Raw genomic sequence first — 11,743 nt, 5'->3', positions numbered from 1 at the left:
ATGCGCAGCTGTTAGTATAATGATACGAAAGAAAAAAACACATTTTTGCTAAATATGTATGTAATACAAGTGCATTAGACAAACTAAGAAAGAAGAACCGCATCTACTTAAAAAAGTCACCAATGTTAGTGCATTTCAGCTATTCATGATTTGACTGTTTGATGAGAAGCATACAATAATTATTCATCTTTTGTGAGTGCATCATTGGAACAACATGTACAGAACTATTTGGTTATAATCATTTAAAGTTTGATTTTTATGACTCTTTAACCCTTTTCTTTTTTGAGATTGATCAATTCATGTTGAAAGTTTTATTGAAAAAGAAAATGGCAGTTTTGTAATAGGCTTACTTGTACTTCAGCTTTATTCATGTTAAACGTGACTGTCAATGATTTTGCTGCTAAATTGTAAAAGTTGTATTGATTGAGCCATGACAAGCTCTTTCAAAGAGAAGCTTTTTACAAAGAATTATGCTAATGTATCCACAAACCATATTTCAGAGCTATGGGGTGATAATAGTAATTACCTCTTCAAATTTGCGTGATTTATGCAACCGAAATCGTTGTCTCATGTAGACACACATAATACAGGCTTGCTTAACCTTCGGTATTTTTTTTTGTTGTTAACTGTAAATGTCTGTTTGAGTAATTTTGCTCTGTTCATTATACAGTTCGTAATTACGAAGGTTCTCAATTTCGAAAATGAAATAAGGTTCGTTATTCCACAGGTTGGCCCTTTGTTAATCCGAAAATGAAAGCGTTATTCCGGAGGTTCGCTAATCCGATCATGAATAAAGGTAAGTTATTTCGAAGGATCGTTAATCAGAAAATGAAATATCAGTATGGTTCTTATTCAGAAGGTGCGCCCATCTGAAAATGAAATAAGTTTCGGGTTCTTTTTTTCTCCCCGAAGGTTCGTTAATTCGAAAATGAAATAAACCACGAGTCGTTATTCCGAAAGTGAAATAAGGTTTGTAATTTCGAAAATGAGATAAGGTTTGTCATTCCGAAAATGAAATGATCTTAATCCGGGCTTTTCATTTGTGCAGTATATATTATTTTCGATACGCTTTACATACCAAAATGCATAATGTTTTTGGTTTGTGCTTATTTCATTCATTGAGGAATTATCTTGATATGTCTTGGAGGATGTTTCGTAGAACAAACATAACAAACATAATGAGATTATCTGGAGTCGTGACAAGAAAGAAAAGACGGTTCTCGAGGAACTTGGGAGACTGAATGGAGACATTATAATTTTGAATTCACCAACAAAGTAAAGGAGAGGTATAATATTCTACGAACATTAAAGCAATTACGTGACTATAGTAAGCACAAAGATGGAGAATACGAAGTGGAACTATAACAATGTATAAATCATGCTCGGAAAGGAGAGGGAATATGCTAAGAGAAATGAAAGGAAAGATATTAACATTAATGTTTGATTGATATATGAGACAATTTTGAGCTTGACCTTGCCTGTGGGAGACGGATGTGCCGATCGTTGACTCTATAGGAACTTGTTATGTATTAGAGGGTATGGGTTAACCTCCCTGAGGGGGGCAAAGTGATTAAAGTTCTGTCTCAAGCCTGAATATCATAATACATACTCTGATACGTCCCACTGATTGCTTCTTTGACAGAAAGTCATCCAAAATAGAAAAAAAGAAAAAGAAAAAAAAAGTGTTCAGACAAAATGCCGGGGATGTTTCGTCTCAAGCAGTTTGACTTCTGTGGGTAACTTTATCTGTTTATTGGAAATGTCGGGGTCAAAGAGGTCACGAAAAGGGTAAGGGGGTAAGAGAAAGCGTTACGTGCGTTGAAGGAGATGATGAATAATTTTGTCGTGTCGCACAGGTAGGGGGCTCGCAGGCGAAAACGTGCCGTCGCGGATGCGGCGCCCTTTGCGCGGAAAAATAAATCGCTTCTTTATGGAGGATGTACGCAAGAGAGTGATGTAGAGTGATTAATCGGGGGAGGGGTGGAGGTACGGAGGGGAGAAAACAGCAGAAATACACAAAACCCTATGATAGAGCAGGGACGTGGACCACCTTCCTGAATAGAGCCTTTCAATTATTACATCACGATGCCTTGGTGAGTACGCGGCACAGACATCACTTGTATATAAAATTGTTTAAAAAATAATATTGCATGGTTGAGGTGAGGATTGAGCTTTTAACTTCTTGCGAAATACTACGAAAACACTTATGAAATGTCACAGAGCAAACAATTCTACGTGGAATTCAAAGTTTATTTGATGAAAATCGGTTTTGAAATGGCTGAGATATCCAAACACAAAGTAAAAAAAAGCAATCCTAATGAAAGGTGGATCCCTGACCTTTTATTAGGATCCATTTGTTTTGGATATCTCAGCCATTTCAAAGCCAATTTTCATCAAATAAACTTTGAATCCCTCTTAATATTACATGCTCTTATTTTATAAGAGGTTTCTCATCATCTCACAAAAATTTGGAAACCTGAATGCCATCTCTTTAGTGTTATAGATTCAATTTCTATCTTTCGTTTACTTTCTTGCAGCTGAAGGAATACATTATATATATATATATATATATATATATATATATATATATATATATATATATATATATACATGTATATATATATATATATATATATATATATGTATATATATATATATATATATATATATATATATATATATATATATATATAGTATACAACAGAAGTGAGGACACCCCATGTGAACATTTAACAATTTGAATGTAATTCTTTAAATTGTTTGTTTTATCTTACTAGTCTCACAGAGATTGTAAAAATGACATTGAATGATATGACTTGAGACAGAAAACTAATATTTATAACCTTATTTTGAAATATTATGCATACTTGAGAAAATAATGGCAACAAAAGTGAGTACATCCTGTGTAATATTTGCATGGAAACATGGTTAAAGGCATAATTTACCATTTGCAGATGAAACAAAAACCCAGCATTAGTACTTTTAAATAGTTCTGAAATGTGAGTCAGGGATAGAAACAACCACTGTAAAAATCTGAATCCCTATAATCGATGTTAAGCATTGTTGAATACACAAAATGTGAACAATAGTTATAATAAGAATGTTTCCAGACTAAACCGTCTACAGTTATGGTTTATTGAGAGAAATACTGATATCTCCTTATATTTTAGGCTTTATTGCGAAAATGTTATATGGTAGGGTGTTTTGTGATACACCAGACCTACACATATGCATCAAATGTGATATCTTGAAAACTTGTTAAATCACTGCTCCCAAAGGTAAACAGGACCTTTAAACCTGAAGTTTTATGGTCAACACCGCTGGTCATAATTTTCCTTAGCACACACAAAAAAACCCCCCAAAAACAAACAAACATGTTGATATGACATGGCACTGCCTTATAATGCCCCTCTGCATTCTTTTATATGTGTTTCACTCCTGTTTGATGACTTCTTGGAGTGGTCAGAGTTAATTAATTCTTGTATTCCTTTATGCATTACTACTGGCGAGATTAGTGTGGTCGGGAGAAATCATCGAACGTGCAACTGACTCCCTTGCTAACTTTTCAGAAAAACTTTACATGCAAGGAACACAAACTCAAGGTCACTACCATGTAATATCAACATGTTTTTCACGCTGAGGAAAAGTTATGGCAAATGCTGGGACCATAAAACTCCAGATTTGATCATATTTCAGTGCAAATATTACACATGGTGTACTCACTTTTGTTGCCACTATTTTCGTGAAATATGCATATATTTTCATAATTAAGGTTATGAATACTAGTTTTTGCCTCAATTCCTATCTTGCCAGGTCCTTTTTACAATCTCTGTGAGACTTGCTATTTAAAATCAACAAGTTGAAGAATTACATTCGAATTTTCAAATGCTCATTGTAATGGGGTGTACTCACTTCTGTTGGATACTGTATATATATATATATATATATATATATATATATATATATATATATATATACATGTATATACATATATTTGATTTGATTTGATTTGATTTATTGGTTCCTGCATTATATCATTGCTTATGCAGATACATACACATATATCATTGTTGGTACCATACATATAAATGGATGTACATAAACATTAAGTGCTAGCAAGGTAAGTTTATTCATTACCTTTAGAATGTACAGCAATACAGTTTCTTCATTGCCATATATCCTCTTCATTACCTTTCTTTGAGCAATTGCATTCCTTTGCTTAGTCTGATATATTCACTTTGAACATATAGTCACAATATATGCCTTTATGAGTGGGAAGGTATACTTAAACGTAATGTTTGTTTCCATGTATGTTGTAGTGTTTCGAATACCTTCTAATCTTACCCGATATTCCCGATTTACATCAAAGTTAGAAAACCACACACACACACACACACACACACACACACACACACACAAATGTGTATGTTCAACCTTACACTCTTCCACACACACATGCTAATTGATCACACACACACACACACACACACATCCTCACATGCACAGTCACACAGTCACATCACAGTCACATTCACCGTCAATGAGTGTCTTATATAAATACCATCGAATGGAGAGAAGGCATTCAAGACTATGACCATACAACGGACTACGTGTATTGCTTTATTAAACGACTTGATTAAAGGATCAAAGCGACACTAATACATTAGTTTCGTTTTTATCAGCAAAGATCTTGTGGTCATAAATTTACACATGTTTATAATGCCATCAATGTCGCAATGAATGTGAAAGTTTCTCTCAACTTGTACACATTTTGGCCAAGGGGAAATATTACAATTCCAAAATTTACGTATAGGCCTACTTGTCGCAAACTGGTGTCTTACGAAGACATTGCCTGCTTTACGGAGACACCAAGCCCGCGATGTACACCGTCCAAATCAGCCCAAATTCATATACAGGCAGAACACATCTTTTCTCTTTTGTTGTTGTTGTAAAACAACTCATGTAATTAAAGTATTAATCTGTCATCATACTGCATCTCAATCATAATGGTGCTTCAGCAACGTTCAGCGTATACCTGCTGTCCACAATCTGGAATATAGATAAAACAATAGGATATTAACAGTAATAATAACAAGGCAGTTTACTTGCCCTTGTCAATCAGCCCTAAGTGGGGTCTCCGCCAAGGAGATTAAAATCTTACTGGCATTTTTTCTTTTGTTCGCTTGTCTGTTCGTTAGCAATATCAATCGAAAAGTTATGTGAGGATTTTGGTGAAATCTTCTGAGATCAACTGGAGATTGGTCCGTTGTGGTAAAGGGAACAAGTTAGCTGATAAGCTTTTGATGGTGATCCAGATTTTCTTTCTTAAGGATCGATGCTTGCATAGTTCTTTGGCGTTGATATCAACTCTATAATAAGGCTGTACATCAAAGGCATGATTTTGACGCCTGCTTATTCGAAGTCAGCTATGTTTCAGCAGAAGATTGACTGGATCTGAACAAAATCAGGCAAAACAAAAAGATGACATAATCATGGAAGCCCGTGTACATTTATAATGACTTCAAATGACCGCCTTGGCCCCATAACGAGGAAGTTTCTTGCGTACTTGTTAATTTGCCTCGTACCCAAAATATGCCCTAAATTCTATTGAAAAAAAAAAGTCCTTGAATTTATAACACACGGCATCGACAAGAAATTATGTTATTGTGTCTTGGATGACTGTGTATTCCCAACGCAAGGACGATCTTTGATAAGTTATGTTTATTTTCGGAAAGGCCACTGAAAAACAAATCATTTATTTAATTTTTTCCACGTTCACGTAAGCCTTGATCACCAAAAACAAAAGAGTAAAAGATCCTTTTCGTAGTATTAATTTATTTTTTTCTCTCTGTACTTAGTGATCTTATGATTGAGTTAAAGCTTATTGCCTGATTGTGTCATTAGCGTGGTGTTCGTTTCTGCCTTCTGTTGCAGCGAAGAAGGTTCATGAAGAAGTATATTAACAGGGTAAACGAAACAATGATTTTGATCAGTTTGTCAGCATTCTCGAGATAAGTCCCTTATCACATTAGACAGTCAGTGGTTAATGGGCATTAATGACAAGTCATTGATCATCATGATATCACTGTGAATATGGTGGGCCTGGTAGGCCATGGTAGGACCATCATATTGTGGTGTAAAAAGAAAAGGCGTCTTGCTATGTGTGTTTGAGGGGCATGTATTTCTCGATGGTCACGCAGCCGTGTTCACACAGGGGAGAAGGCAGCATTCCCACCACGCTCCACAAGTCGAGGGCGGGGTCGTAGCAGAAGAGATGGGGCACGTTCACACTGGCATCCAGCTTGCTGCCGCCGGCAATGTAAATCTTGTCGCCAACCACCGTTGCGCCGTAGGAATACAGATACTTTCCGTCGATCATCTTGTTTTCTATGTAAAGGACAGAAGGTATTGACAGTATACTTAAAGAGTCACGATTTTAAATAATCCAGTGCACTTTCAAGCACTTATCATACTTCTGCCATCTATACCAAGGTATATCATAACCTTATCAATTGCACAGTCACCAGTCATGTGGCAGCACACATAATTCATACCAACTTTATGGCAAATCAAGAGATCCGTGTAATTGCGTTTCCAGTTTGATATAGGCCTATCTGATAAATTTAACTTTGAACTAAGCTACTTAACAGTGAAATGTCATAGAAATCCACAATGTAACATGTTTGCTTCTTCTCAAACAAAATTGGCAAACTCGAAGAATGGCAGAAAAAAAGTGAAGGCATCCTTGATTTCCTAACAAAACTGTAAAAGAAAACTTGAAATATTAAAATACATTACTCTTCATAGAATGTGTTATTAGAATTGCAAATCGTAGGATTGTCAAGGGAATGCAGTTCAAACCTAATTTCAAAAATGACGAGGCTATCCTGAAAATTGGGCAAAGGTAATCACAGTCCCACAGTGGTTAAGGTTATATCAAACAAACCTCACATCAAACCTTTTTCCTATTAGTTTTATTTTTTGTTTTGTTATGATGTGTTTTGTTTCTTTGTTGATATTGGTTTCACCTCTACTTTTTAATCGATTTTGTTTCGTTCTGTATCTTTGATTTGTTCTGGTTATGTCAATTGTTTTGTTTCACGGTCTCCTTGAAAAAAAAAAACAGCCTCTTGGCTGATTGAGGACTTTTAACCCCGTGATTAAAACAAACAAACAAACAAACAAACAAACAAACAAACAAACAAACCTCTTGAACGAATGTAGGTGAGAACAAAACAACAACAGAGATTAGGTATGTGCTCGCAAAATGGAATGTACAGGATCCGTAAATATTTTACCGTTATACAAAATGAACAAAGAGAAAACAGAACCCCTCTCCCCCCTGTTCTAATCACCTCTAATCTTTTCCCCAGTCACCGGGTTGACGACTACAACGTAGTTGTCGTACCCCCTGAAGACGAGGTAGTACACGTAGTCGTCGACCACCACGGCGTTCTCGATCCCGTCCCCTTGCATGCGCTGAAAGCTGAACATCTGAATCCACTTGTTCTCTTCCGGGTCATAGCAGTGCATGATATCCGGGTCCCGAAAGAAATACCCGTTGACGTACAGTTTCCCTGCATGGATGAGTACCGCATGTATGGTGGCGTGAGAGTAACAAAAGGGAGAGCTCTTTATCTCAGTATTTTGCATTTCTCGGTTTTGTATCATCATCATAAGTATGGCGAGAGTAAAAATGTCACGTTATCGTAAGAAATAAATACACATTTTGGACACGCCGACACTGGGTAAAAAGGAAAACAACTACATCGACTTTTTGTTGAGAGAAAATAGTTTTACATTTGATCCTAGTAAATATTTGTAATTCATATTCATCATAAGGAATGCGGTACGAATATTGGAAAAGTCTACTACCACAGTTCAATTTAGGAAAACAGTATTTTCCATGGAGCCCACAGTATTTTTGTTTTGTTTTGGGATTTGTGTACCTCGCGTGTTTGAACGGAGAGACAGTACCAGGACAATTTGGAGGCGGATTTACGGCAAAGGATGTATGCATGACAAGGAAAAACATGTAATACCTTCATGAGACGACACAACTGGCTTCTCAAGGTAACTGCCCTTGATGCGTGTGATGAGCGTCCATGTGTTCTTGGCTGGGTCGTAGCGCTCGACGTCGTTGAAGCGCCGCGCCCAGCCCATCTTGCCGCCGACCACGTATATGAAGCCGTCGACGACCCCGGCGCCATGCGAGAAGCGCGGCATGTTGAGGCTGGCGACCTGCGACCAGCGGTTGGTGATGGAGTCGTATCGCCAGACGTCGGGCAGGGTTTCCGACATACGATCGCCATGATCAGCCTAGTGTCCAGACAAAATAAACTACAATCAGATAGAATAGTGTATCATAAAGTATACCTGGCAATAATCTTTATTATTATGAAAATGTAAATGATGCACAACTTGAGTTTATAATCATGTACGTATATAATTGATAGACAAGTGCATACTAATACTAAACATATTGACAAGGTGAAAACATTTTGGACTTTAGAATGCAAATTATAGCCCATACAAAGTGAAAGACTTAGCATGCATAATTTGTTTCACTATATCTGTATAAATACTATACACGTTGTATTCATTACATTGATTCTTTGCGCATGTGATGTGATTATGGTGCACAACTAACCGACAAAGAAAAGCAGTGAAAGTCACGAAGTGCCAATTCATGTCTAAAATTCACTATTCATTTTTCTTAACCTTCTGCTGTTCTCACAAAGACAATATTACACCAGCAGCAGGTCAAGACATGTACATACTAGATTTACTTGGGAAGTCATGTTTTACTTTCGTCCTCAATAGTATCCAACGGCGTGCATTGCCACCGTCGGGCGTGCCCGTCACAGCGTCACAAGTATAGTAGTGCAGTTAAATGAAGGAGGGTGGAAGTGAAATGAACTAAACTGTTTTCCCCAATACTGCATGGCCAGCACTTGCCAAATCCTTATCACGCGGTTGTCGCAAAAGAAGGATTGTTGGCATTTCTATTCTCAACCTCTCTATCATGCCTGTTTTTGGTGGTGTGGGTAGCAGCCTATAATCATTGAGAGATACTTTCTGTCTTGTAACCTCTTTGACACTCTGGTAGGTTCCGCATTATGCCATTCAAAGACCACAGGCATGGAAGGGTAGGAATGAAATAAAGAGAGGCTTAATAACAGCTTAGAGGAACAATAAAGATCTGAATTTTTATACGAGGAATATGACAGATTTAATGCTATTGGAAACGCACCTGACCTCCTATGATATAGATATCGTTGTCCATTGCTACGGCGGCGAATCTCCTGTTCTTGCCCGGGAACGGCGCCAGAGAATGCCATGAGTTGTCCTTTGGGTTGAAGCACCAGACATCCCGCACCCACCTCTGTCGGTCGTCGAACCCACCGACAGTCACCAGTACTTCTGTGGTCATGGAGTAGCGGAGCTTCAGACGCGGATCGTCCACGTGATGCGAGCTCGCTCCCCGCTCCCTCAGCAACTGGCTCTCTCCGATCAGAGCCTGGCAGGCCGCGTCCCCCTGGAGGACGGGGTCGCCTTTGATGTACTGCTCCACATAATCGGGCTCGATCAGCGGCAGCCGGACGTGACGCAAGACTTTGGGCATGGACGGTAGCCTTTCGTCGACGTCGTGTTTGAGCCACTGCATGGCCGCCTCGAAGGCAACCTCCTCGTTTTTCACATTGAGGCGATCGTCGGCGATGAATGAGGCTAGATCGTCTGCGGAAAGGTGTGGGTAGTCTTCCGTGAGCATGATGTCCTTGAAATAAGTCAGTATGAACATAAATGTGCGGTCAAAGAGCTGATCGCAGCTGTACAGTTTGGCGAAATTGATGATACCGAGGCAGTTATGAATGTCCAGTTGGTCTTTGAAGAATTGACTGCACGCGTTCACAGCTGGAACGAGCTGCAGGAAGCTGGCGGTCTCCAGGAGTTCCTGAGCATTGTCCTCATTTATATTAAGCCTACACGTGTAGATGAAATCCAGCAGGATACTGAAAATATCAGAGTGGATACCCTTGAGTTCAACCTCCTCCTCTCGAAACTCCTTCATTCCGGACGTGAACATCGCCCTGAAATACGGACTGACCGCGATCATGACCGCACGGTGGCAATGGAAGGAAATGCTCTCGACGGTCAAGATCAGGTCGGTGAATCGGCGACTTCGGCGATGTTCATTCAACACGTGCAGGACCTCGAGGGGGTAGTTGTGCTCCTTGAAGCTACATTCCGTCCCACAGGAAGAAGTATCCTCTTCCCCCGAGAGGATGGAGGACGGAACGGCGCTCAGCGACGACGTCTCGCTACCCGCATCGAGGCAGAACTGTCCGACAAGAAAGTCGCTGCAAGCCAGCTCCACGGACTTGTTCAAGAAGGCTGACTGTCCGAAGCACAGGGTGAGCATATCCTGTGCATTCTGGTATCCTATACCCATCTTGGACGTGTACACGAATTCGATTATCTGGCCGACGTAGTCGGCGCGGATGTGGTCGACGACGAGCTTGTCGCTCTTCTTCCGCAGCTTGATGTGCTGCTGTTCGAGCAGGTTCATGACGAGGGGACTACCCGCGGCTACGATGGCGCGGTGGCACTGGAACTTTTGGTCGGCAGAGAGAATCTTCAGATCGATCATGTCCCCTGCGAGCCGCATGTCGTTGAGGGCGGCCATGAGCTCCAGAGCATGGTGAGGATGCATGACAGGCCGGTGCCTGTGGAGAGAGCTACTGTAGCTGGCTTCAGAATTATCCCGGGTACCTGTGGGGAATTCAAAGCAGATTACTCGGAGCAACATGATGTAGACGCAATTTATTTGTTATGTTCTGTGTTACTCTTCAGCTACTTTCTAGCATCGTTTATTTCTTGATTTTGATTTACCTTTAAAGATGCAACATATTTGAATAGTCAACTTGACGGTTGATATCATTTTCTCTCTGGTGACAAGACATTTGCTCCGCGACGATTGCTCCGTTCTTATTTTCTCAAAGGACTTAGGGTTAGGATTGTGATAGGGTTATAGGTTTAGTTTGATGTGAGGATTAGGATTATGGTTAGGGGTATGTTTAATAGTGGGTAGAATTCATGTTTTGCTTAGCGTGCAATTGTCGCTGGAGCAATAATGTCATATTCTTTTAAAAATACTTCAACTTATAAGATTGTCCTTTCATTTTATGTAAAGTGCTCTTGATTTTGTTAGGATCGGTGCTTGCTGCCATGACTCACCTCCGAGTGACGACGAGCTCTCACACGATACGCTACGACGAAACCCAGATCTAGCCATGGCGGCGCCACTCCCGACAGATTCCGCCAACCCCGAAGGTTGACTCTCTATAGATTCGCTTCTCTCCAGCTTTGATCGCGCCCCAGGTGGCTTCCCTGCCCCATCTTGCTGCTGCTCCACGACAGCCGGAGCGAGCGGTCTGATACTGGAAACGCCTCCCCGGGAGAGACTGCTGCTTTCCGACCTGTCGTCGTCTCCAATTCCAGACACAAGAATGCTTGGAACCTGGCTGCGGTCGTATCGCGGCTCGTTCCAGTAGAGCCGATTCAAAGGGTTGGGAAGATCCAGACTATCCGCTGCTGACGTGTCGGAGAAAAGGTTCAGCGACCCGTCCCCTTCCTCTTCAAGAAAGCACGCCATCTGCTCCATGCGCATCATGTCCATTTCGAAGTCGCTGATCGGCGGGCAAATACTGCCGCCGTCTATTTCGCTGCTCCCTTCCGCCAT

At 40.1% G+C, this 11,743-nt stretch overlaps 1 protein-coding gene across 1 annotated transcript; it reads right to left on the bottom strand.

The window, feature by feature from the left end:
* Nucleotides 1-6,157: 6,157 nt before the first annotated feature.
* Nucleotides 6,158-11,743, bottom strand: LOC140244605 (kelch-like protein 38). Its single transcript, XM_072324227.1, has 5 exons — nt 11,239-11,743; nt 9,254-10,773; nt 8,043-8,319; nt 7,356-7,577; nt 6,158-6,387 (listed from the first exon to the last, which is right to left on the bottom strand). The coding sequence occupies exons 1-5, from the start codon at nt 11,741-11,743 to the stop codon at nt 6,158-6,160; spliced, it is 2,754 nt and encodes a 917-aa protein (XP_072180328.1).

The sequence above is a fragment of the Diadema setosum genome, chromosome 21 (genome assembly GCF_964275005.1).
Source record: "Diadema setosum chromosome 21, eeDiaSeto1, whole genome shotgun sequence".
Classification (NCBI taxonomy): Eukaryota; Metazoa; Echinodermata; class Echinoidea; order Diadematoida; family Diadematidae; genus Diadema; species Diadema setosum.
Note: the sequence above shows the minus strand (reverse complement) of the source record. Positions and strands in the feature narration are given on the sequence as shown.